At 38.6% G+C, this 27,893-nt stretch overlaps 3 protein-coding genes across 3 annotated transcripts in view; 1 reads left to right on the top strand and 2 right to left on the bottom strand.

Moving 5' to 3' along the window:
* The window catches only part of ACAD11 (acyl-CoA dehydrogenase family member 11), a 106,894-nt gene extending 97,925 nt beyond the window's left edge, over positions 1 to 8,969 (bottom strand). The window contains exons 1-2 of the mRNA XM_044915633.1: positions 8,640 to 8,969; positions 2,327 to 2,426 (exon numbers count right to left, since the gene is read on the bottom strand). Of these exons, the coding sequence (XP_044771568.1) occupies positions 2,327 to 2,426; positions 8,640 to 8,788 (249 nt within the window). The 5' untranslated portion in view covers positions 8,789 to 8,969. The remainder of the gene's footprint in view (positions 1 to 2,326; positions 2,427 to 8,639) is intronic.
* Positions 8,970 to 9,403: 434 nt separating this feature from the next.
* UBA5 (ubiquitin like modifier activating enzyme 5) lies at positions 9,404 to 22,940 on the top strand. Its single transcript, XM_021678781.1, has 12 exons — positions 9,404 to 9,749; positions 11,078 to 11,123; positions 11,236 to 11,325; positions 15,005 to 15,114; positions 16,326 to 16,412; positions 17,058 to 17,142; positions 18,088 to 18,192; positions 18,368 to 18,495; positions 20,335 to 20,470; positions 20,762 to 20,837; positions 20,978 to 21,084; positions 21,637 to 22,940. The coding sequence occupies exons 1-12, from the start codon at positions 9,589 to 9,591 to the stop codon at positions 21,718 to 21,720; spliced, it is 1,215 nt and encodes a 404-aa protein (XP_021534456.1). The 5' UTR covers positions 9,404 to 9,588; the 3' UTR covers positions 21,721 to 22,940.
* Positions 22,941 to 26,341: 3,401 nt separating this feature from the next.
* The window catches only part of NPHP3 (nephrocystin 3), a 59,576-nt gene continuing 58,024 nt past the window's right edge, over positions 26,342 to 27,893 (bottom strand). Inside the window, exons 26-27 of the mRNA XM_021678780.1 lie at positions 27,586 to 27,701; positions 26,342 to 26,535 (exon numbers count right to left, since the gene is read on the bottom strand). Of these exons, the coding sequence (XP_021534455.1) occupies positions 26,358 to 26,535; positions 27,586 to 27,701 (294 nt within the window). The 3' untranslated portion in view covers positions 26,342 to 26,357. The remainder of the gene's footprint in view (positions 26,536 to 27,585; positions 27,702 to 27,893) is intronic.

The raw sequence follows: 27,893 nt of genomic DNA, 5'->3' as shown, positions 1-27,893 counted from the left end.
GGCTTACTCTCGCTCACTCTTTCTTTCTCATATCTCCCAAGGGGGCTCAGGCAAGTCTCTATTCTACTGCTCTGGGCACAGTCAGCTACAGGGTGTTGGGCGAGAGCAGTAAGTGCTGGTAGAAGGGAAAAACCACTATCTCCTTCTGGAGATCAAAAGAGGTACTTGTTTCTAAAGCAGGGGTAGGGGAATCCTTCCTGGTACCCAAGGCTACCATGGAGCTCAGGATAACCATGGGGAAAGGAGGCAATGAGATGCAAGCTACTACTGAAGCAGGAACCCAAATAAGATAAAAGGGCCTCCTCAACCAGGACAGATATATGGGCCTATCACTCAGGACCTGAGGACACACCTTATAGCAGAGCTGTGATGCTGACTCACCTGTTCCAGACTCAGTGGTGACTGATCACTTTCCTTTTTTTTTTCTCAAAGATTTATTTATTTATTTTAGATGGGGGTAGGGGAGAGGCAGAGGGAGAGGGAGATTCTTAAGCAGACTCCTTGCTGAGCTCAGAGCACAGAACCGAACACAGGACTCGTCTCTGGGCTTGATCTCATGACCTGAGCTGAAACCAAGAGTCTGATGCTTAACCAACTGTGCACCACCCAGGAGCCCTGTGACTGATCACTTCTAAGGAGGAGAAACCATGCAGCTCACTTTGACAGCTGACAGCAGGGATAAAGCAGCAGTTAATAAAGATTAACTAGAGCAGGGACATGACTAAACCCATGACCAAGGTGAGAGAAGCCAGTGGAACCAAAGGTTATGAAAGAAGCGTCTGTAATCACCCTGATGCTGGGGGTGGGGTGGGTGGGGTAAGGACAAAGGGGTTAGGGAGTCATAAAGCAGATGGCAGTGTGAGAACATTGCTTTTTTCAGCGCAGACTTAGAAGAAAATGAAGGGAGTTGAAACCAACTAAGCCAGATCCTTGGGCTGAGAGCATTACATTATTTTCTGATGTCTTCTGGTAGAAAGTTATCAAGAAGAGAGACAAAGAGAGTTGTTTATTGGGGCATAAATTTCTGGGCATAAGTGGGTATTCTCCTTCAGCCTTACCATGTTGACACTTAATAAAAGTTACCCAACTTTTTAAATCTTAAGCATCCAAGTTACTTCATATTTCTTGGATATGGAACCAAGAAAGCCAGAATCTGCATTTTTCCATTACTGTAATCTTAAGCCTATCCTTCAGTGGCCCTAACCCAGTCAGCTGGGCCTGGGAAATACCTATTATACATGGTTACAATACCCTAAATACGCACAGTGCTTTTACTGTTCTCTAGCACTTTGATTTCTGTTCTCTCCTGTTTTCATCTCTAAAATTCTACAGATAATAGCTATTTCCTGAAAACAGAGTCAATTTTTAACAAATCTTTTTAAATTCTCACAAAGCCTAATATTTAGAGAACACTATAAAATGATTATTCAAATATTTCTTATTAGCAAAAGATCAGTGGGTTTGTCAGAGCAAATATATTAAGATAATTCAGTGAAAAAAAAGATACTTCAGTGAGTAGATATTGTTATAAGATATAATTTTTATTTTTATTTTTATTTTTTTTAAAGATTTTATTTATTTATTTGAGAGAGAGAGAACTCATGAGAGGGGGGAGGGTCAGAGGGAGAAGCAGACTCCCTGTTGAGCAGGAAGCCCGATGTGGGACTCGATCCCGGGACTCCAGGATCATGACCTGAGCGGAAGGCAGTCGCTTAACCAACTGAGCCACCCAGGCGCCCAAGATATAATTTTTAAAACACAATTAAAATATGTAACCAAAGTACAAACATCTATAAATGAACAGCACTGAAAATATTCACTATATGACTGCATATCTAGCCAATTGTAAGGAAAGAATCAAATCCACATGAAGACTGGTTATTGCTCAAGATTAATGAGCTAGGGGCGCCTGAGTAGCTCAGTTGTTAAACATCTGCTTCGGCTCAGGTCATGATCCCAGGGTCCTGGGATCGAGCCCCGCATCAGGTTCCCTGCTCCGCCGGAGGCCGGCTTCTCTCTCTCCCGCTCCCCCTACTTGTGTTTCCTCTCTCGCTATGTCTCTCTCTGTCAAATAAAAAAATTTAAAAAAAAATAAAATCTTTAAAAAAAAAAAAGATTAATGAACTAAAGACAGCCTCAGATTTTAACCTCAAGTCCTTTTTAAAAACAACAAGGGATACAATTCAAGTGAAATTTTTATCTAAGAAATAAAATACATTATTATTTAATAATCATGAGATGACTTTTAAAAGCAATTTAAATTATTTTTCTGTATATAAAAAGCATTTATTTGTCAACAAAGAATTATTGCATTTGTATACCATACCTGATGTGCTTTAGGAAGAAGTGAACCAGGTGGTTTTTTTCTGAGTACATATGCTTGAAAGCCCTTCTGAAGATAAAAGGTTGGATTGGACTGTCCTGATCTAGATAAGGGTAGAGAAAAGGTCAATTACAAGGATATTTTCCTTCTTCCCCAAATCCTACCAAAATGTCAAAAGAAACACAAAATAAAAATAAATCAATTTCAGTGCTGGGAAACCAAGAGGGGTGCTACCAGCAGCTCAAAAAATTAATTTTAGATGATATAAAGCAGATGATAACACAGTGGCAGGTGGACAATCTATAACCCACATAGGTAGAAGAGAGGACCTCACTCCCTGCCTGCAAATCATGAGTGTTATCAGAAGTATCCCTAGAACAATGTCTAAATCTAAGGAAAAAAAGGCTGGGAGAAGAGGTTGTATCAGTCAGAAAATTAATCAAAGGATGCTGGAATAACTGGGTTGGTGTCCCTTCATCTGCTGTTGGAGATATAATCCTCAAATGCTTCACCGAGGCTAGTACCCAAGTGCAGCTCTCCACAAGGGGAATTGTGGTAAGCAAGGTCCCAGGGTGGACACCTGGGCCAGGGAAGTACATTGCCCCAGGTAATGCACAGATACCAGGGCACTGGCTCTCCCTGCCAGGTGAGCAGAAATTCTCACATGAACTGAAACTACACTCTAGATACCAAAACTACTCAGTTTACACCTTCATTTACAATATGGCCAATTTAAGAATTACCCAGCTTTTGAAGACTCCAACAGCATGAAAGGAGGACTTAACTAAATAATGAAAAGAATCAATCCCTGATATGTGCTGCAACATGGATGGACTTTGAAACCCTGATGTTGAGTGAAAAAGGCCAGTCACAAAAGGTCACATATTATATGATTCCACTTCTCTGAAATGTTCAGAGAATGTAAATCCATAGTGACAGAAAGGATTAGTGGCTGCTAAGGGATGGGAGGAGGGGACAATTGGGAGGTAAGGGTTTTTTTGGGGGAGTGATAGAAATGTTCTGGAATTAGATAGTGCTGCTTGTTGCACAACACTGTGAACATACTAAAATCCACTAAACTGTACACTTTAATTTTTATTTTTTTATTAAAGATTTTTATTTATTCATTTGAGAGAGAGAGAGACAGCACAAGCAGGTGGAGCAGCAGGCAGAGGGAGAGGGAGAAGCAGGCTCCCTGCTGAACAGAGTCCACCGTGGGGCTTGATCCCAGGACCCCCCAGGATCATGACCTGAGACAAAGGCAGATGCTTAACCAACTGAGCTACGTGGGCCCCCCAAACTGTGCACTTTAAAATAATTCAAATTTTAAATTTTATGTAAGATAAATTTTATCTCAAAAAATCCCAATGTCACGATACTTCAATAGAAAAATAAATTTAAAAAGTATGTATTTCTTCCAAATCAAAACCTCAATGAGATACCTCACACCAGTCAGAATGGCTAAAATCAACAAGTCAGGAAACGACAGATGTTGGCAGGGATGTGAAGAAAGGGGAACCCTCCTACACTGTTGGTGGGAATGCAAGCTGGTGCAGCCACTCTGGAAAACAGTATGGAGGTTCCTCAAAAAGTTGAAAATAGAGCTACCATACGATCCAGCAATTGCACTACTGGGTATTTACCCCAAAGATATAAATGTAGGGATCCAAAGGGGTATGTGCACCCCGCTGTTTATAGCAGCAATGTCCACAATAGCCAAACTGTGGAAAGAGCCAAGATGTCCATCAACAGATGAATGGATAAAGAAGATGTGGTATATATATACAATGGAATATTATGCAGCCATCAAAAGGAATGAAATCTTGCCATTTGCAATGACGTGGATGGAACTGGAGGGTATTATGCTGAGTGAAATAAGTCAATCAGAGAAAGACATGTATCAGGGCACCTGGGTGGCTCAGTTGGTTAAGCGACTGCCTTCGGCTCAGGTCATGATCCTGGAGTCCCAGGATCGAGTCCCACATCAGGCTCCCCACTCGGTGGGGAGTCTGCTTCTCTCTCTGACCCTCTCCCCTCTCATGCTCTCTCTCACTCTCTCTCTCTCAAATAAATAAATAAAATCTTAAAAAAAAAAAAAGAGTCTGTTTCTTGGTTTGCCCCCCTTTCTCTCTTAAAAAAAAAAAAAAGAGAAAGACATGTATCATATGACCTCACTAATATGAGGAATTCTTAATCTCAGGAAACAAACTGAGGGTTGCTGGAGTAGAGGGGGTGGGAGGGATGGGGTGGCTGGGTGATAGACATTGGGGAGGGTATGTGCTATGGTGAGTACTGTGAATTGTGCAAGACTGTTGAATCACAGATCTGTACCTCTGAAACAAATAATATAATATATGCTAAAAAAAAAAAAAAAGAAGATAACAGGAGGGGAAGAATAAAGGGGGGGAAATTGGAGGGGGAGATGAACCATGAGAGGCGATGGACTCTGAAAAACAAACTGAGGGTTCTAGAGCGGAGGGGGGTGGGAGGATGGGTTAGCCTGGTGATGGGTATTAAAGAGGGCACGCTCTGCATGGAGCACTGGGTGTTATACCCAAACAATGAATCATGGAACACTACATCAAAAACTAATGATGTGATGTATGGTGATTAACATAACAATAAAAAAATTTTTTAAAAAGTATGTATTTCTGTTTTTAAAAAAATCTCACCAAACTAAAACTTCTCCCCTGTATACATATCTACCATGGTTCTAACAAAGACCGCCCCCGCCCCTGCCCAAATGCAGAAGCCCACCTTGGGAAGATCATCACCAACACTATGAACAGAGTAATGGCTAAATTTAACCACTCTTAAGCATCAGGCCGCCATGTAGTCTAGAAACCACTAAGGGTATCAATACCATAAGAATCATCAATAAGCCAATAGCCATAATTATTGTTTAGGACGTAGACAAGAAACATGGTGCTTAAAGAAATACGTTGATCTATAACCAAAGAGGTGGCACCTTTGATTTGTCAAACCTTAATTAACAAAGATGGAATCTTGGCATTTAAGTGTGCAGTTAGGGAAACTCACTTGGTTGGAGAAGACTTTGATTAGACAATCAATCTCACAAAACCGTAACAGGCTACCCTCTGCATTGGTTCACTTGGAAGCATATGAAGTCAGGAAATACAGTATTCCAGCAGGGCAGCATCAGATGAGCTTCTATAATGGAAGCATCCCAGGAATCCATGCAGGATTCTGGCATCTACTCTGTGGCCCCTGTGGCCCTTTGTTGACAGCTCAGGTTCTAAGAAATGAGACCACATAGGTGAGGATGGGTGCCAACTGTGCTTAGAAGCCTCGTGTTCCACAGGAGCCATTGCCTCTAGTAACAATCCTTTGGACACGGCTCCCAGCACCCCAACAAGGGACATGAGCAGTTGCAAGAACTTGCTACACTTAGGGAAGCCCAAAGTATCCCACCAGATACTTACAGTTTATTTCCAGGCCTACCAGTTCAGATACAGTTTATCAATTAAGTATTATTTCCACCAGAAGTAATGTTGCCTAGACACAAGGCTGACATGCCACCTTTACCAAGTTACCACAGTAACTGAGCTAGAAAGTTAACTTAATTTGTCCACAGAGAAGAAAAGGTTTTTTAACCCTTTCTTGACATCTTGCTAGAGAAGTCTCAGGCCCGTGAGGTCATCCTGGGGGTGGTTTTAGCTGCATTTCCAAGCTTCAGAAACTTAGAAATTCCTACAGGATTTTTTTTTTTTCAACAGAAAAAATTGGAAAAAAGCATCAATCCTGATAAGGGTGTTACTTATGTTTGCAGCTATGTAGGCAGCCATCTTGTCCCTTGTCTGGAGATAAATCTGAAAATATTCAGGATTCACTGCTCTCTGATATCCCTTTTCCTAGTAATACTGAAATCACTACTTTGGTATTGAAACCACTGGTGAAGTCATGACTATTCTGGTTAAGTGCAATACACAGTTCATTCCAAGTGAATTTAGAACTTCACTATCTACTCTAAGAAACTGAGTGAGCAATGATGAAAGATCACAACCAGTTTGGCAAGTTTGAACTCACAGATATCCTTCCTGTATCCTTTAGATTTGTACAAACTGAAGTAACATTTGATATTGATGATAACAGCATCTCAAATGTATTTGCTCTAGATAAGAGATCAAGAAAAGAGAAGATTAAAAGTCCAATGTCATGGTGTTTGAGCATGGAAAACATTGAGTACATGGTCCAAGAGGTTTAAAAGTACAAAGCTGGAGATGAGAAGCAGAGAGGTGAAATATCCCCTACATACATGCTCTGATCCTAAGTATTCAACAGTAGGGCCATGGTGGAAGATGAGACACATCAAAGCAGAAATAAAGATGACGCCAAACAGAAGATTCTTGGCAGGTACACTGGAATCATCAAATGGCTGGCGAAGAATCAGATTACTGAGAAGGAAGAATTTAACATTAGCAGAAAGAGCTGGAGATATCTTTCCTCTGTATCTCTGGACCTTTTTGTCTTTCAGCATAATCACATACAGCTTCACTCTCTTCTCTGGATGGACCCTTCATCTCCTTGCTCTAACTAAAACTTGAGTGTTCCATGAGGACCCTGTTTCCCTTGTAGGCCTCTACAGTGGTAGATTTCTTCCCCTCACATCACTCATCTAGTGGGCCTGGAGATGGAGTCTATGTCCCTCCTGATACTCATTGCCACTTGCAAACTCTTTGCCTTCCCTCCTGCCCAAACCCGATACCCAGCTTTGAATTCATGTTATGAGACTACCACACTCCCCCCTTTCTTGTTGAAATCAACTACTCTCTCTGTTGCAATCACTCTCCCCATTGCCTATTGACTCACTATCGCTCTTATTTACACGACTCCTATCTTCATTATTTCAAAATCCACTCAGATATTCATTCTAACACTCAGGCCTGTCAGTCCCTTGAATTCTTCTACTCTAGTGATATTTTCCGTTACAGAACTTCAGTCACTCTAGGGGACACATCTTAAACATTAACAACTCAAGCACTGCATAATCCTCCTTGTTAAGCATTTCTATTTCTGACCATAATCTAGCTTTCCATTCACTCCCACTGGTACATTGATGCCAACAATCCTTCAATCCTGGGATCTCCCATCCATTGATCGGTTTACCGTCCCTCAGCCTCCCCCTCCCCCACCACATCCTTTCTGAACTCGCTTACTTTTGATGGCCAATTACATAACTACCCTCTTGAATGCATCTTTAATACACTTGCCCCTTCTCCATGTTATTTGCTTGGCTTCCCCCATTCTGGTTTAAAACCAACTCTTTGCCTGACCTCACATAGCTGAATGTAGCTGGATAAAGAAATATCGTTAACAGTACTATAGGCCGGTGGCATTTATCACTGGAATTTGTATTCCTTGACTACTGATTTATGTGAAAATAAAAACAGGGGTAAAGGAGATTGATCAGAGTTTTGTGGTATAGAATTAAAAGGCACCATGTGCCAATAGATAGTGGAGGCTTAAGCAGGTGGAATTAAAAACAGCTTAGGTTTCTTGCCTAGAAGTCTTGTGTTGTTGTAAACAATGTTTAAGATCTCTCACCTATTACTGCATCATTAATTATCAAAAGGAGCAGGTTCTTATTACAGATTAGGAAACTAGTTCTCAGGAAGTTTATGCAACATTTAAATTCCCAGTCATTAAGTGGCAGATGGAATTTCCTGAAAACCAAGATTGTTTCTATAGCTCTGTGTTTAGACCAAAGTACTATTTTTTTAATAAAATCATAAAACAGACCAGAGCCAGATTTGTGGTGGGCAATAATACTCTCAGGATCGTCATCCAGTTCCATTCCCTCACTTCAAAAAGAACTAAAGCCTAAAGTGGTGGTGTGATTTACTAAGTGGAAGATCTAATATTAGAATTCAGATTCCCCCAGCTAGTGCCATTAACTCAACCTCCGAGAATAGGGCCAATTAAACGGAATTACATCTGCTTCTCAGAAAAAAAGATCTAATGGTTACAGAACAAAAGTTGAAAGAAGACCTCTTTATATTCCACAGAGCTTCCAAACTTAATTGCCTCAGTGAATCCTCCAGGTACGTAATTGCATCCTTTAACAAAGATTCCTTCTTATAGTTGGAACCGTGAATGTTGTGGTGCTTCCATTATTGTCCTCGAACCGGAAATACCCAGAATGAAAAGCAGGGGACCACTGGCGGCAGATCCCAGCTGCAGAGTGCGTCATTGCAGGAAAAGAAGCTGGGACGAGGGAGATTGCGACCCCACCCAGGGCCAAATAAAGAAAAGCCCAATGCACAGATTTGTTTCTGCTGAAGACCGGCGTCGATACCTGTATTGGGTAACGGTCAGCTTGGCCTCGGGCTCGGCCCCAAAGCCGGGCAAGTGCTGGTTTAGATAGGCCTCTAGGGACCCGCTGTCGAACTTGTGCTGGGGCAACACTTCGCCCGAGTCGGGCTCAGGGGAAGCACCGGGCTCCATGGCTGCGGCTGCCGCTGCCAGCCGGAGACGCAGATTCCACAGGTCTTCGGCGCTGAGTCCCCTGGCGGCAGAGACTACCACTCCGCAGCCAGGGGGGGCGAGGCCCTGACGCGTCGGGGCGAACAGGACCCAGCCGCTCCAGCCAATCACACTGCCCCTGAATCTGGTGACTTAGGCTCTAACTGGGATATGCCAGAGGACCTCCGCGTTCTCGCATTTAAAAAATTTTCATTCAGTCTCACAGTCGGAGGCCGCAATCTTAAGGCAAAGCCATGTTAGTCGCTGCGAGCAATTAAGAACGAAAAGGCCCCTTGCACCCCAAATTTAATGCACCGGCAGCCGTAAGACCTATACAGGGTCCGGTTCAGAAAAGGGTCCGTCAGGACCTTGAGCCCAGGAATAAAAGATCCTGGTGTTTCTTCTAGCCGCCGGGCTGGAAAGGCAATATCGCAGGCTTTGGACGCTAAGGACTCCCGGCCCTGCTGCGGCCTGGTCTCTTAGGACTGGGGCGAAGAAGGCAGCCAAGAAGGGCGTTTTGTTTTTGTTTTGCTTTTCCTGAGGGGGAGCGATGACTGCAACGTACCGGAAGCGGTACCTTGGGAGGCCGGCGGGAGCGGCCGCAGCGTGTAGTCTGCGCGGCGCTGGGAGCACTTCCCCAGGGTTCTGGGCTAGGAAGGCGGCGGCTACGTGCTTCCTCACCTACCCCTGGCGGGGTCTGCAGGCCTAGCAGCGTGGGGCGGCGGCGGCGGCGGCGGCGGCGGCGGCCGGGGCTGGGAGCGTTGGCCGCCGGGGTCCCAGCCATGGCCGAGTCCGTGGAGCGGCTGCAGCAGCGGGTGGAGCAGCTGGAGCGGGAACTGGCACAGGAGAGAAGTCGGCGAGCTGTGGGGGGCGGCGACGGAGGAGGCGGCCGGGTCCGCATCGAGAAGATGAGCCCGGAGGTGGTGGACTCCAACCCCTACAGGTGACCTGCGTTGCGGGTCGGAGGCGGGCTAGGGGGTGAGATCAAGGTCTGCGAGTGGTCAGGAGTGAGGCGCTCCCTTCCTGTCAAGCTCAACACGGCCTCCCCGCCTTCCTCTTCTTGTGCTGGGGTCCCGCTCCCAAACGCGCAAGGCCAAGTCTTAGTAGTGGTGGAAAGGTAGTCTTCCTCTTAAAAAAATACACAGCCACACCCACCAAAACCCGAATGAATCAGCCATATGGTGCCGCTCCCCGGCCTGCTGAGGATACGCGTCCGATTTCCCTCATGCCCCGTCCACGTCTCCCTCGTTCTGCACAAAGCTGATAGTAATAACTTTCAGAAGATGACATTAAATGTAAAACCCCCTAAGCATCAAACTTCGAGTTTCATAAAGGCTTCTCAGTACTTCAGAACTGGGAACTTGGGGAGAGCAGGATTAGCTTGCTTTAAAGCTGTTCGACTTGACCAGTCCTGCCCGCTCCTGTCCTTTCAGCTGGCTGAATATAGTGCAGTGGTTCTAAGAGTAAGGACTCTAGAGCCCGACCGATTGGATTCAAATCCTAGCTCTTAGTAGCTGAGCAACCATGGGAAATACTTGTGTATAGCAGGGACCAATGGTACCAGTGAAATCTTCCGATAATACCTAAAACTGAAAATCCAGAGGTAACAATGTTGGCGAGCTATTTAGAGATTTGTTAGTAACAGTTGAAAATGAGGAGAGGAAAAGGACGGTCGGGGCCAGAAGACTGCAGAATTTCCTAGCAAGCCTGGTAGACCTATTTGACTCTTTAAAGTGTAAACAAATGGCAATTTTATGTCTATGTGTATAGGTTTAAATGTATATATTAAAAACTTTACAGTAACTAGGTAAAGTAGCTCTCTTAAGAGTCCTTGGCGTGCAGTAGGTCCTTACTAAAAGTAGACACCATCCATTATGGGTGGAGACAACTATGTTAAACATTAAATCTGGGTGTTAAATATGAAATATTTACATATGCTAAGAAAGCACAGAAATATGTTGAAATTTCACTTCGACCTATCTCATCTGTACACTTAACATTTAAGTCCGTGGTTTTCAGTTGTGGCTGTCTATTAGAATATCTGAGGAGCATTTAAAAAAAAAAAAATCTTCTTGCGCAGGCTACACCTGGAAGGGTATTCAGTGTTTTTAAAGCTGCCCAGGTGACTTAATTTCATCTGGTAAAAGCCAACTGAAAGATTTCTTTTAAAGCATTAATAGTGATTGAGTTCATGTTTTTCTGTGATGATGTGTTTACCTGTATCATAATTAAAAGATTGTAAGCTTTAAAACATTTTTTCTTTGTTTTAAGCCGCCTGATGGCATTGAAACGAATGGGAATTGTAAGCGACTATGAGGTATGGTAAACCTTTCCAAGTTTTTGAAGATGGTTTCAGTAAATGAAAATAATTTCCGATGACATTTTTGATGAAAAGTTAACCAACAAATATATAATTTTGCGTTTCACAGAAAATTCGAACCTTTGCTGTAGCAATAGTAGGTGTTGGTGGAGTTGGTAGTGTGACTGCCGAAATGCTGACAAGATGTGGCATTGGTAAGGTAAAAACATTTCTCTTTGCCTGTCATAATGGGAAACTACTCACTTCTGGAGTAAATCAGGTATAAATTAGGAATTTTTCTCATTATGAATGGTTTATTGATTTGTGGTGTCTTTATTCATATTGTTCTTTCTACCCACAGGAGTTAAGACACAACCCCACCCAAATGGAAGCTGATATTAATGCTAATAAAACAAGGAATATCTAAATTTTGTTCAGGAATTTTGTGTTTGGGATAATGTATGTTACAATTTGGGCTTAAATGTTTTAGATATAGAAGCTTAGAGAAGGCTGTTAAATTGATAGTGTGTGAAACACAGGCATCTAACAAATATTTTTTAAACATGCTTTATACAAGATGGACTAGAAAGCATGTACTTTTTTTTTCAAAAAATAATTGCCCTTTATTAACTTATTTAGAAATATTTTTAAAAATTTATTGTAGTTGACATACAGTATTAGTTTTGGGTTTGCAACACAGTGAGTGATTCAACAGTTCTATACATTACTTAGTGCTCATAAGTACAGTCACCACTTGTCACCATACAACATTATTGCAATATTGTTTACTATATTCCTTATGTTGTGCTCAGCCTTATAAAAAAATAAAATCTTGCTGTTTACGACAACATGGATGGTCCAGAGGGTATTATGCTAAGTGAAATAAGAGAAAGACAAATACTACATGATTTCAGTTATATGTGGGATCTAAAAAACAAAACAAATGAACAAACGAAAGACAGACTGTTAAGTACAGAAAACAAACTGGTGGTTGCCAGAGGAGAGGTGGGTGGGAAAATGGGTGAGATAGGTGAAGAGGATTAAGAGATACAAACTTCTAGTTAGAAAATACCCTTCTTACTCTTAAAATTGAAATGGAGAATGCTCTAAGATTTTTTTTTTAATCTGTACTTTTTTTTTTCACTTTTTTTCTAAAATTGATTTAGGTTGTGGGTAGAAAGGAGAGAGAACTTTATACCAGTCTCAGATTTGTAAAGCTAAAGTCTGTGATGTTAGATTCCTAGTGGTGGAATACCAAAGCTTTCCACAATTGATTTCCCCCTCTTTTATTTGTCATTTTGACAAAGCAAGCATTTTTCCCCACAAAGTTTATCAGCTCTTTTTAATATGTTGGTCTGTCCCATGCCCCCAAATTCTTTTTTTTTTAAGATTTTATTTATTTGAGAGAGAGAGTGCATGACCGTGCATGAGCAAGCTAGGGGGTGGGTGGGCGGGGAGGCAGACAAGTAGACTCTGCACTGAGCACCGAGCCCAGTGTGGGGCTTGATCTCAGGAACCTGAGATCATGACCTGAGCTGAAATCAAGAGTCGGACACTTAATCGACTGAGCCACCTAGACGCCCCCATCCCCCAAATTCTTAAAAGAAAGTGGTTTCAAAGTTGGCGCTCATTTATCAGTATAGAAAAGGCAACACAAAAATACTAAAAATGTTTATTAACATGTTAAAGTCTTTCAAGAAGTTTACAAAAGCCAGCCAACAATTGCTTATAGTTGACATAAGAACCATGGCTGATTGACCTAGGATAGTAGAGATCATGGAGATTATGGGTCTCCATGGTTTGAGTGTGCTTCAGAATCACTTGGAAGGCTTCTTGAGACATAGATTGCCAGACCCTACCCCAGTGGTTTTGATTCTTTAGGTTTCGAGTGGACCTAAGAATTTGAATTTGTATTAAGTCCCCAGGTTATTCTGATGTTCTGGGGGGATTTTTTTAAGAACTGCTGGATCCTTGCTACTCAGTCGGATGCCCTAAGTAGTAGCATCAGCATTACCTGGGAGCTTGTTAGAAATGAATACTCCCAGGCCCCACCCCCCAGGCATGCTGAATTAAGAATCTGTTTAACAAAACTCCAGATGATTCATATACATATTAAAGTTGGGGCAGTGCCCCTATATTTCTTTTTCTTTTTTTTTTTTTTTTTGACAGAGAGAGACACAGCGAGAGAGGGAACACAAGCAGGGGGAGTGGGAGAGGGAGAAGCAGGCTTCCCGCGGAGCTGGGAGCCGGATGCGGGGCTCGATCCCAGGACCCTGGGACCATGACCTGAGCCGAAGGCAGGCGCTTAACGACTGAGCCACCCAGGCGCCCCAGTGCCCCTATATTTCTGACAAGCTCCTGGTGATACTGATGCTGCTAGCCCAGGCCTCAGTTTGAGTAGCAGGGCTCTAGAACGGTGGTTATCAAATATTGCTGTAATTAGAATCACCTGGGAAGTTAAAAAAATTTTTGATATCCATAGTGGAATAGAATCAATCTTTGGGGATGGGACCCAGACATCAGTATTTTTTAAAACTCTCGTAGTGATTCCAGTGTGCATTCAAGTTTGTAAGTTAAGGATCTGCATAGGTTAAGTTTCAAAACTTTTCATTATGTAAAACAGATAAAGAAGAAGCTAATTCATGGTTAAATAGGGAAGTGGAGCATTGGAGACTCAGCCTACTTTTTACCCCTTCTGCGGTGTCCTGGATCACCAGATCTAGATTCGCTGCATTATTTTACAGATGAAGATACAGGCCTAAAAAGAGAGTGACTTATCCATGATCAGAGCTAACTAGTGACAGAGCTACAACTCATATCTCCTATCCCCAAATTTGAGATTTCCTTAACTTATAAACCAGCTATGAGGCTGAAGATTCAAATTTAATACTTGGCCTGACCTAATAAATACTGTCTAATGAGCTGAAATAAGCTATATTTTGTTTTGACTCAGAAAATTATCTTAGAGGGCAGACAGGGGTGATGTATTTTCTAGCAAGATATAAAGGGTTACCTAGGTGTTGTTCTGTAGTTTGGGTTAATTTTGTTGTTAATAAGATCCCCCCCCCCTTTTTTTTTTATAATTTTAGCTGTGCACAGGATGGTGCACCAAAAGCCACAGCCCCCCTCAACCACTGCTGTAGCCTTTGCCTCTGTGCTCACCCTGCCCTGGCCTTTCCCCCCATTTTTGTTTTTTATTTTTAAATCTGGGATGCTGAGAATTGTGTTATAAAGTTACAGAATTTTAGATGAAGGAAGGGACCTTGGAAATATTTCAGTGCAACCTGATAATTTCTTACTGATAAGAAATGGGATCTTTAAAAAGGTGTATGTATGAGTGTGAGTATGAGAAATGCTGTTATGCCTAAATACATAGAAGGAAACAACAATTAACTTACTGGTTAGTAATTCTGTTTGGGGTGAGCACATTTTAGCCATGAGTTAAGAATGGTGTCATAGTCACAAAAGGAGTCATGTTATACTATAATTTTAATTTATGACATTTGTTATTTTAAAATTTCATCTATCTAATGTGTTCTTGACCTTTAGTAAAGGATTAGAATGAAATGGAATAAACATTGATTTCTCAGTGAATCATTTAGAGAGGCAGTAAGTGTTACGGTTCAGGTGCAGATGCTGGGTTGAGAATGCCTGAATTTGAATCCCATTTTCATATATATTAGCTGAGTGACTTTGGGGTATGTGCCGTAGCTGTCTCATTTATACCTATATGAGCATTAAATGAGTTAATATATGGTACCTAGTATTTTAGAGTTAACTAATGTTATTACTGTCAAACTGTTAAACCCATCAAATGTGAAGTCCACTGATTTTTCTTTGTTATTTTTAGTTTATATTTTAGTATGTTTTTCATTAAAATACCACTGTTTTCATTTTAGTTGCTACTCTTTGACTATGACAAGGTGGAACTGGCCAATATGAATAGACTTTTCTTCCAGCCTCATCAAGCAGGATTAAGTAAAGTTCAAGCAGCTGAATATACTTTGAGGTAAATGAATAACAATTAAAGACTATATTTAGTGAAACTTAGTTTGTGCATTTTGTATAAGTCAATGCATAAATTTGGGGCACCTGGGTGGCTCAGTTGGTTAAGTGACTGCCTTTGGCTCAGGTCATGATCCTGGAGTTCCAGGATCGAGTCTCGCATGGGGCTCCCTGCTCAGCAGGGAGTCTGCTTCTCCTTCTGACCCTCTCCCCTCTCGTTCTCTCTCTCTCTCTCAAATAAATAAATAAAATCTTAAAAGTTAATGTATAAATTTTTCTCCATAAAAATGCAGGTTTTATACAAATTGTCTTACCTCTTGGAACAGGGTTGGCAACCTTTTTCTGCATAGGGCTAGATAGTAAATATTTTAGGCTTTGAGGGCCAACTATGAAACTGCCCAGCTATGTAGTGGTAGTGCGAGAACAGCTGTAGGCAATAGAAAAATGAATGAGCATGGCAGTGCTCCAATAAAACTTTATGGACTCTGATGCTTAAATTCCATGTAATTTTAGCGTGTTATGAAATACTGTTCTTTTCTTTTCTGCCACCATTTAAAAAAAGGAAAAACCGTTCTTAGCTTGCAGACTTCATAAAAACAGGTGGTAGGTGGGGCACCTGGGTGGCTCAGTCGGTAAGCGTCTGCCTTCGGCTCTGGTCATGATCCCAGGGTCCTGGGATCGAGCCCTGCATCAAGCTCCCTGCTCGGCGGGGCGCCTGCTTCTCCCTCTCCCACTCCCCCTGCTTGTGTTCCCTCTCTCGCTGTGTCTCTCTCTCTGTCAAATAAATAAATAAAAAATCTTAAAAAAAAAAAAACTTTAAAAAAATAAAACAGGTGGTAGGTCAGATTTGGCCCAAGGGCCATACTTTGCCAACCCTTACTAAGAAGTTTCTTTGTGGCCTCAAACATACTTGCACTGAATTAAATAAGGAACAAAGAAGCTCTTTTGTCAGGCTAGGCTGTAGCTCACAGAAGTGATAAAGGCTTAATTCTGAGAACATACATGGTAGGAACATTTGTGTAATCCTGCAGTCAATAGGTTTTGAATGTAGTCCTTGAAGTGGGTCAAAGGAAGTAGAAGAGGGCTTCAGATTTTCTTTGAATAGCTTGAATTCCATTTTTCTAACCTTTGTTGAATGATCTTTCTCAGCTTTTTCCTGCTTTCGCTTAGTATTCCTACCAGTAGTTTAATAATCATTCCCTTTTTCCCTTTTAGGAACATTAATCCTGATGTTCTTTTTGAAGTACACAACTACAATATAACCACAGTAGAAAACTTTCAACATTTCATGGATAGAATAAGGTAAAATTTTATTTATGAATATTTTGCACGGTGTCCAGCTCAGTTAAACAAATATTATTAATAATAAAATCTACTGATGTTTAACTCAGTGAGTTGGTAGATTCGATATGTTTTTAAAATAGTTAATTTTTGTGTGATCTTTATGTGTTAGGAGCTCAGTAAAAAGTAAATATCGTCCAAAAAACAGTAGTAACAACAATAAAAAAAACAAAAAACCTAAAACCCTGTAGTTATGATAGAACAAGGGATCCTCAATTATAAGTTCTGTGTTCTAGATTATATTTCTATGTAAAAGTGGTTTTCTGCAGACTTTTGTAACACCACTGAGATATTGAATTATATTCAATTTTTATTACATTTACATTTGGAGTGAAACATGAATAAAAGTCTGAAAGCTGATAGGGAAATGGTAACTTTTGTGAATAGACTTTATACTTCTTGTGCCTTCTAGGCAAAGTAATGTAGTATCATTGATGTTCATATTAGCTACTTAATACATACTAGATCTTTAATATTAAATATTATGTCATAATTGTACTCATTTACTGAAAGAATAAATGTGTGCCTGAACAACTACAGTCTAATTAGAGTGTATTTTGTGCCCTGATTTTTTTTTCTCCAAATAAATTTATTTTCTTTACCTAGTAATGGTGGATTAGAAGAGGGAAAACCTGTTGACCTAGTTCTTAGCTGTGTGGACAATTTTGAAGCTCGGATGACAATAAATACAGTAAGTATTCCTATTGTATAAGATGTTACACTCATGGATTTATCTATTTTCTTGTATAGTTCTGCATTTAAGAATAGTTTTGCATTTAAGACCTCATGTGTTTTGTTAATTTTTAATTATTTCTTACCCTACTTTTGAAATTTATTCTAATAGCTGTGGGATCTATCTAGCCTTGCTGGTATGGCTTATGTTTCAGTATCCTATTCTCTCTTATGCCAATAGAGGAAACTATAAAATAGTAGATACTTCTGTTGTACAATTTTTAAAATAAATGACTACCTTAAAATGCCTTAACTCTATGTCAGCATTGGTTTTAACTTTTATTACTTTAAGTAAAGATATAAATATGTATAAAATGCCTACAAACCTGGTTTCTCAGAAATAAAAATCTTTGAATTGCTATGTTTTCAATTTTTCAGAAGATATTTTGCAGTTTTTTGTTGCTGAAATTATTTTAGAAAAATGAATTTTTACTTTAATAGGAAATCCAATAAGCCTTATGATTCAATTTAATTAAATAGATATTTATTGACTGCTTACTTAAATGCTGTCAGTTTACTTTTTTAAAAAAAAGATTTTATTTATTTATTTGACAGAGAGACACAGCAAGAGAGGGAACACAAGCAGGGGGAGTGGGAGAGGGAGAAGCAGGCTTCCCACGGAGCAGGGAACCCGATGCGGGGCTCGATCCCAGGACCCCGGGATCATGACCTGAACTGAAGGCAGACGCTTAATGACTGAGCACCCAGGCGCCCCTGTCAGTTTACTTCTTAAATAGAGTGGCATTTGCCAAGGAATTCCACTATTCATAGCTTTCCTCTTTTGAAAAATTTAAAAAACCCTTGGTAATCCATTTAGTTAAACTCCAATTTGTAATGAAAAGAACTTACAGTAAATTACTTCTTTTTATGTTCTTTCTTATGTTTTCACCTGTTTTTTACCAAGGCTTGTAATGAACTTGGGCAAACGTGGATGGAGTCTGGGGTCAGTGAAAATGCAGTTTCAGGGCATATACAGCTCATAATTCCTGGAGAATCTGCTTGTTTTGCGGTATGTGTGATTCATTTTGGCTTATTTTTTTCCACTGTTAAGTACTAGAGTTCCTAGGGGTATTGAAAATGTATTCAAAGAAAAAACAAACTTTGAGATGGAATACTATTTTGAGTATGTTATACTCTTTTCCTTTTGTTTTGAAATATATTTTCTTTCATTCTTTTTCATATAGTGTGCTCCACCACTTGTAGTTGCTGCAAATATTGATGAAAAGACTCTGAAACGAGAAGGTGTTTGTGCAGCCAGTCTTCCTACCACTATGGGAGTGGTTGCTGGGATCTTAGTACAAAATGTGTTAAAGTGAGTGAGGGCTAATTTTTCTGAGTAGTCTTGGTTGTTTTTGATAAAAATGTATTTCATAAAGCATTTCAAATACTGGAATTACCAGCTAAGTATTTAGTTTTTTAAAAATCTAGTTTTAAATATAAATAAGTTTTTAAAATATGTATAATATATATGTACTTTTAATTTACATACATCTTAGTATATCTAATTTAAATATAAGCATACATATTAATACACATATGTTACTCTGTATTTGGAATAGCTCATGTTAAATGGTACAGTGGTACTAGTGTATTTATATATGAAGTATTAACCAAATGATTTAAATCTCTGCAGTTTTGACCAAAGGGCATTAAATACACTTCTTTAATTCTTACTAAAAATATGAATGCGATTAAACATTAATGAGGATAATTATCTCTGCTATCCAAAAACAGATATGCAGCAACCACACCATCTAAACTATAGCAACAAAGATTTCTTTGCAGCTAAAATTAATGTCAAAGGGTTTTTGAACCAACTCACACTTTATTAAAACCAGAACCCCTTTAGGTGTTCTCTATCTCAGGCCATTATTTTTTTCTCATTTTACAACTTTAGTAAGCTTTGTTATGTTTCCTAACCGTCCAATGTAATAAAAACAAGTTGCAGCATGATATAGAGAGGCACCCTGATATCAGAACCGTCAGCTACCAGCAAAAAAATTGTAAAAAGCATACATGAGAACTCTCAAGGCAACTGTCTAGGGCTAGTTCATATAAGAAAACTTCACAACCATACAAACCGTACAAACTTTAGTAGGCCCTATCTAAACAAAACGTTTTATAGTATGCTACAAAAAGGATGAGAGGCGGAAATCATGGTTATAAACTGTTCTCTTAAGGATGTGTCCTATTTAGCCAGCCCCTTATTGATGGACATTAAAACTACTTAGATTTTTTTTTTGCTTTTTTTAACAATGCTGCAGACAACATCTTGCATGATTCTTATGAATTTTTAGAAGTGGAATTTCTGAGTTTATGCAATATTTAACAGACAGTACTAAATTTCTACTCCAAAAATACACATTTCTATCACAGTGTAGGAGTACCTGGTTCACCCACACTGGTTGATAACATAGGGTATCATCAGACTTTTTAATCTTTGTTAATATCATGGGTGAAAAAAATGGGTATCTCATTTTAATTTTCAGTTGTTTATGGAAAGGGGTCAGTTTTTTGTCTTGTTATATATTAACATTCATTGCAAATATTTTTCCTTTTGTTTGTATTTTATATGTGATTTTTTCCTCTTATAAGCTTCTTTTTTTTTTTTTAAAAGATTTTATTTATTTATTTGAGACAGAGAGAATGAGAGAGACAGAGAGCACATGAGAGGGGGGAGGGTCAGAGGGAGAAGCAGGCTCGATGCGGGACTCGATCCTGGGACTCCAGGATCGTGACCTGAGCCGAAGGCAGTCACTTAACCAACTGAGCCATCCAGGCGCCCCTCTTATAAGCTTCTAAAAGGAATTAGATTTGACTGGTAGGGAGCACAAGGGAGCTTTATGGCCCATGGAAATGTTCTGTTTTTGATCTGGTAGTGATTACATGGGTGAAGACTTTTGGAAAATTTCACTGAGCTATGTATTTAAGATTGTAAACTTTAAAGTAAGTTGTGTATAAAAACTTTTAAAGTAGTTAGATTTAGTACCATATCTCAGGGATTCTTCACATTTTAATTTGACATCAGTACTTAAGGTGCTGTTTTGTTACAAAAATCATTATGTACTTCAATACCATTTTTTAAAAATTCAGTTATTTCTAATACTTTTATGGCTTATTTATTTAAGTGTACTTTGATTTGTTTTTCTAGGTTTCTGTTAAATTTTGGTACTGTTAGTTTTTACCTTGGATATAATGCAATGCAGGATTTTTTTCCTACTATGTCCATGAAGCCAAATCCTCAGTGTGATGACAGAAATTGCAGGAAGCAGCAGGAAGAATATAAGGTATACATCAATCCATCAGAATGTATAAGAGGTCATATTATTTGGACAATAATTTAAAACAGTTATTTAGATTTGGAATACAAGATAAATGGATTCTGGATTTTTGAAAGTTTTTTTTATGGTATCTCTAAGGGGGAAATGTTAGTAAAAAATTCACCATGCTTCAAAAGTAAAAAAATCTCTCTGAAGTCCTTTCTTGCTTTTGGTAAAGTAAAAAGCCTGTCTGAATTCTTGCTCAATGCTTCAGAGGCCTGAGAGTAAGAACACTTTGATACTGTTTGATTTCTACAGAAAAAGGTAGCAGCACTGCCCAAACAGGAGGCTGCTCAAGAAGAGGAAGAGATAATACATGAAGACAATGAATGGGGTAGGAATTCTTTCATAAATTGAAGTGGCAGTGTCAAATCTCTTATGGAAGGGAATATAATTATAATTATACAAATTCTGAGTAATTATTGCTTATTAAGTTCCTTGAAAACTGTTGTAAGATCAAATTTAACTCTACAGGTATTGAGTTGGTATCCGAGGTTTCAGAAGAGGAACTGAAAAATTCCTCAGGTCCGGTTCCTGACTTACCCGAAGGAATTACAGTGGCATACACAATTCCTAAAAGGGTACGTCCAAAATCTGATTTACCATAAGTGAATGTGATATAAGAGAAAGTTTATTTATCTTCTTTCATCTTCATCCTATTTTATAATGCCAATGCAGTATTTACTGTTTTAGATATTTTACATTATATATAATGGCATTAAGACGTGTAAGAGAAGGTGTTCAGTGTTAATGTGGAAATAGGCATAGTGCCTTTTAAACTCTTTGAAACACAGACCTAAAATAGTGTTATTGACTCATGAATGGATCAGATAAAGTAGATTTTGATTAAATGAAAATAACATTTTTGTATATTGAGCATTTTAGCCGTTAATACCATTTAAAAATATCACTGCAGTAGAGATCTCAAGAATATTGAAATTACTGTCTTGTAAATCAAAAGATTGGTGGGGAAAGTAAAGGATTTTGTCTGTCCTAAAAATTAGAAGGTATATTTCTTAAAGTTTACTTTGTAAACTAGTTGAACATGGTTAAAACTTAGTGATTATATATTCCTAAGCATCACAAATTTTATATGGTTATTTTTTCACTATGTTTCCCTCATTTGTTGATAGCAAGAAGATTCTGTAGCTGAGGTAACTGTGGAAGATTCTGGTGAAAGCTTGGAAGACCTTATGGCCAAGATGAAGAATATGTAGATAATGGACTGACCTATATTTTATTTCCTGAGGTTAAGCCTATTCCCTTGCAATTAAAAAAATCATTTAAAAACTGACAGAATTTAGGGCAACATTAATTGATACATAATCTTCACAGAATTGTTACACTTCTTGAATATAGTGTTGTTTGGAGCTTTTTTCCCTTCAACTAAATCAGTAATTCCTAAAACTCATGTTTCATTCTAGTTAAGAAACTTGAAAACTTAGCCACTGAAATGCTTTGGCCTTTTGGGAGGGGTGGGAAGAAAGGACCAATATGATGCTATATTTGTTTTCCTTCCGGTAATCCTTTGTGGTCTGTTGCCCAAGGCCATGGATAATAAAGTAGTATGTGGTTCTCAAATACAGAGAAAGGACAGGAGGTACATCCAATTGATTAGAGCTAGCAGGTATCTACTCATTGTATTTAGAATCTCTCTCTACAAGAAAACTGTCCACTATTATTAACTTGGCCAACAGTGAATTTAAAATAATCTATAAAATAAAAAATATCCTCTCAAATGTTTCCTGACTAAATACAAGCTAAAATGTAGTCATTGGAAAAGTTTGTAAACCTGTGAATTCAAAACAAGACAAATGCAAATAAAGTAAGCTTTCTTCATGGATAAACAAATAAAGGTACTTTCAGGAAGTACAGATTATTATATTTCTGCCCTGACCAAGGAAAGAAGTCCTTGCATGTGTAGAACATATATCTGGAGTCACTCCACTTTATTGAGGAGTAAGGAATAAATTTAGTTTAAGATCATCTAGATTATACCCGTCAAATGGGCTACCTTCTGAGTACTTCATTTAAATTTGATTTTCTAGATAATTAGATAGTTGTCCTGTATTGGCATAAAAGAGACCTAAATTACATCTGTAATGACTGACATATATTTATTCACTAGAAGAGTATCATTTACCCTGATCATGACCACTAAATTATTAACTGATAAACTGGTTTTCTCTAAAGTTGCATACAAATAATGAAAGCTTAAGAGAGCCTTAGTTAAATTCCCAGTGGTTTGGAGACCAATAAAAAATATGCACGTGTAACCATTATCAGTAGAATGTTAACTATGCTATGCTAATCTTCTGTTTTGATGATTTTTTTTACTTTGAAGGTATGAATGAATAAATTGTATCTCTAGAGAAGAAATGTTAGTACAAAATGAAAAATGCAATTTCCATTTGTAAAATAAAGTTCTAAAAACTGATTTCAGAAAGTCCCAAATATCAAATATGTTCAGTATATTTGCTCTGAGATCCTAGAATCATATAGTGATTCTTCTGTTTAGAGTAAGGTCAGGAAAGTAGGGGGATGGTAGCCTTGAAACTTATTTATGTTGCCCTGGTAGGTCATTTGCCATTAAAAAAGAAATAGTGAATTCATCTGTAAAGTAGTTTTTTCTAGTTACTCGAGATGTTTTGAACTTCAAAAAAGAAATGTAGTTTTTCTTATAATAACCCCATTCTTTTGGAACATCTGGTATACTGATTTGGTAAGGCTTTGCTTGTAATTTTTTTTTTTTTTTTTTTTAAGTAAGCTCCACATCCAGCGTGGAACCCAGCACGGGGCTTGAACACACGACTACACTTTGCTTATAATTTAAAAATTGTATAGTTTGATGAAGTATAATAGCCAGAACTCACCTTTGTTCTGCTCTTAACATGGCACTGCACACTGCTGGTGTCTTATACTGTTATCAACTATTACCTAAGTTATCTAATTTGTCTAATGTCTTCCATTAAAAAATAGTTGGATGATTTTACCAGAAAAAAATCTGGTAACAGGTATCTTTTGCTACCTGGAGTGCTCTCTTAACGTCTGTATGCCATAAAAACTTACATATATATAGTAGCCAATTTTGAGAAATTAATCATCACCGAGTTTTATAATACTAAATAAATCTGTAGTGCTTGACCATATTTTTAAACACTGTTGTTTCTAATGTGAAAGAAGGAAACACACTCACCAAATTGCCATAGCACAAAGGCTCTAAATTACAGTAAAACAATATGTTCAGCTTTAACCCCTTCCCCATTGTAAATGGGAAGTTAATTTATGTACCACTTAAATGTTTTATGTAGTGAAAAGAATATGCATCCTAGGTTTTCTCACATAAAAATACTCCTTGAAAACCTACAAACACACTGAACACAAAATGGTAATAACCATTTAAGAATATTAAGGAAGATTTAACCCTCCAATTGCAGTTTTTTTCCATATTTCTCTTTCTGCAAAGTATTAATGAAAATTAACAACTACCATTATCTGGTTCCTACCAATTCAGATGTAATTGAGTTGTCTGAAAGCTACCTTTTTCATCATGAAGGTGTGTATCAATGTGAACATATTTCTATTTGAGAACCTCAAATACAAAGAGATGTCTGTCCCAGCTTTTTTTTTTTTTTAAAGATTTTATTTATTAGAGAACACGAACGGGGGTGAGGGGAAGAGGGAGAAGCGGACTCCCTGCTGAGCAGGGAGCCCGATGCTGGGCTTGATCCCAGGACTCCAGGATCATGACCTGAGCTGAAGGCAGACACTTAACCAACTGAGCCACCCAGGCGCCCCTATTTTTAGCTTTTTAAGTAGACACTTTACATGAAAACATTTGAGTTGGTAGTACAATAAGTAAGATCAAAATGCAGCTTCAAAAGAATATTTAAACTTAAATTTTATGAAATATATGGAGTCCTCAACCCCTAACTAATGAATTTTTACCATAAATCACTTTGAATACTATTATATTTCCACTTATGTTTTTCAAGTCCAAATTTTGTGGGAACAAATAATAAAGGCCTATTATTCTTTTGCTGTTTTTTCCTTTTTTCAGGGTTCTTCTAGAATATTAATCTCAGATTATTTCCTAAAGCAGTTTTTTTAAAGGCATTAAACTTAATATACTACTTATAGTGTATTAAATTACTATATTACCAGATAATCAAATTTTAAACTTTAGTAGCTTAATTCTGAAAGCAGTGTATGGTAATTTGTGAATGTAATTACTTTGTACCTTTCATAGCTGGCAAACCCAGAAAGATGTACTATGGTCATATTTTATCTTCTTTCCTTTTGAACTTCTCTCAAAAGGGGAAGAAGGATGCTCATTTTATAAGATCCTGCCAAATTCTTCTAAGTGACCACTATAGTGCCTTAAAATTAGACCATTGCTTCTCAAACTTAGGTGCATATGAACCACCTGGAGATCTAGTCAAATTGCAGATTCTGATTTAGTAGGTCTGAGGAGAGGCTCTAGAGTCTTAATTTTTCATAAGCTCATTTTTCATACTGATGATCCCAGTTCATGGACCACCCTGTGTGTAGCCAAGCCTTACAGAACATTAACCGAAACCCAATAAAGTTGCCAAAACTTTTTTTTTTGAAGATTTTATTTATTTATTTGACAGAGAGAGAGATAGCGAGAGAGGGAACACAAGCAGGGGGAGTGGGAGAGGGAGAAGCAGGCCTCCCGCGGAACAGGGAGCCTGATGCGGGGCTCAATCCCAGGACCCTGGGATCATGACCTGAGCCGAAGGCAGACACTTAACGACTGAGCCACCCAGGCACCCCGCCAAAACTTAATTTGAGCAAACTATTCAGTATGGGTATTTTTCAAGTATTTTTTGTAATGTTCAAAGTATTAATTATGTAACTACAACTCTCTTGTATAAATTGAAGTGGGAAAAAAAACCTTGAAATTGCACTTTTTTTTTAAAACAGTGAAGTATGGTTATATCTTTCACCTTTATAATTAATATGTTGGAATCTTAAAGGTATTAAAATTGAAGGTTTTATTATGTATAAATACATAAATGGCACAAAACCAAAATGTGACAACTTTTATAAAACCTGTAAAACATATTTCATTTTCAATATAAAATAGACTAATCTGAGTTTGAGATAAATGAAGAGAGATTTAGGCCATTTAAGAAAGAAGAGGAGACTGTCATGTCCCTATTTTGGGGAAGGTCGAAGAATGCTAAGAGCTCGACTTATTGCATTAAAAACTTCAGATTATGCAGATACATATAACACAGCAGAACAATGTAGAGAGAGCAGAAAGCAGAGGGCTTGGCCCAGTCTGCTCATGGAAAAGGTAGACTTTTTAAAAAATGTAGCAGTCAGAGACAACTGTTACTAGTTCATTTTACAGAAAATAATTCAAACCTTCCATGAACATTATCCCTTTATTTCTTGAAACTTTTCTTTGAGGTAGAGATTTGGGCCAGGCTACTGCTGAAAAGCACGACCAGGAATGGTGAGGCCAGTGTAGCTCTTGAGAGATCAAAGAATTATGGAATTGAACTCCTTGTCTTCACAGCTATGCCAGGTCTTCTTGAACAGAGAACAACCACTCTTCATGATCAATTCTTCATGTCATTTTAGGGTTCTAATGTGTCCACATCCATGGATCCCATACATTAAGAAAGTTAATTCTTTTAAGCAGCTAACACTGACACAATCATGACTCAAACTTTAACGTAGTCCTATGCAATTTTATGCACATACCAGTTAAATCACACAAAATAAAAATAAACTCAACATTTTTTTGTTTTAAATTCTTAGGTTCCAAATATTTCTTAATTATTTTATCCTAAGGTGCATTTGCAATGAATTGTAATTGCTATTACCTCTGTCCTTGAAGGAAAACATTAGGAGAATGGGTTGTTTTTAAGCTAAATGTGTCTCCACTTGAGGAGTGTCGGGAAGGAGCTTTTCCACCCAAAAGTGACGTTTCTGCTTCTTTTATTTCCATCGCCCTTTTGTATAGTTCAGCAGCTTTTTCAAAATCCCCTTCTTCATAGCTTTGAGAGAAAAAATTGTTAAAATGAGAATATACCCTCTTAATTTGAAATGACCTTATAGGATACAGAATAACAAGTTGTGAATAATTCCCCATTTTTTCCTATTTGCAGCGTGTGCATTCACTCAGGCAGACCAGTAAAATAGAATACCCAAACTCTTCTATCTGAACTGCTGAAGTATTTCTCAGTGCCTCATATAGACACCATTAAGACCATGTTGTAATAGATGCAGTGGAATTGCTAAGGGAAGTCTCTGAATCCTGAGATACACAAACACAGATAAAGCAAAATCAACATGCGTTTTTTTTTTTCAGAGAGAAAAAGTGTGCACATGGGATGGGGGGAGGGGCAGAGGGGGAGGGAGAGAGAATCTTGAGCAGGCTCCAGGCCCAGTGCGGAGCCCAATGCAGGGCTTGACCAGGGCTCAGTCTCACAGCCCTGAGATCATGACCTGAGCCAAAACCAAGAGTCAGATGCTTAACTGACTGAGCTACCTAAGCACCCCAAATCAACATGCACTTAATGGTAAATAGCTTTTGAGGGCAGCAAATTGCCCATATTACCCCCAGAACCAGTTAGCTGCAAATGTAAATCACCTTTCACTATTTACATGGTACATTCCTCTACAAAATAGATTATTCAACATTTATTTCACTTCTAGATACTACTTTAGTACCTTGAAGTAAATCAACCCAAAACAACCCCTTCCCCTCTTCCAAGAAAAAACAATTAGCACTAAATATTCTGTGTTGTTCTATGATAAGTCAAATTAAAGTTGTTCTAAAATGGAGTTTGGGGGCGCCTGGGTGGCTCAGTCATTAAGCGTCTGCCTTCGGCTCAGGTCACGATCCCGGACTCCTGGGATCGAGCCCCACATCGGGCTCCCTGCTCCGCGGGAAGCCTGCTTCTTCCTCTCCCGCTCCCCCTACTTGTGTTCCCTCTTTTGCTGTGTCTCTCTCTGTCAAATAAATAAAATCTTTAAAAAAAAAATAAAGAAATAAATAAAATAAAATGGAGTTTGGCTGTTACCAGGAAACAAAAAATTCTTACCTAAGCACGGCTAAATTTTTTAATGTTTCTCCAACTCGAGGATGCATCCGACCCAGGCTGTCCTCATAAATCTTTAATGCTCTTTCATATAATGGCAAGGCTTCAATGTGTTTTTTCTAATTAAAAAAAACCAGTAATATTCACTTGAACACACTGAGTTGCTGAAATTACTATTAACATTCTAGACTAAGCTGATCTACTGGGGTAAGCCCCTTTAAAAATGTTAATATCCTCCTACAGATTAAAAATTTATTACTAATCATCATGGTAGAAGCATATAATAGAAAGTCAGAAACCTAAGTTTTAGA

Source organism: Neomonachus schauinslandi, chromosome 1, assembly GCF_002201575.2.
Source record: "Neomonachus schauinslandi chromosome 1, ASM220157v2, whole genome shotgun sequence".
Lineage (NCBI taxonomy): Eukaryota > Metazoa > Chordata > Mammalia > Carnivora > Phocidae > Neomonachus > Neomonachus schauinslandi.
The sequence above is the reverse complement of the archived record's forward strand: the minus strand, read 5'-3'. Positions and strand labels throughout refer to the sequence as shown.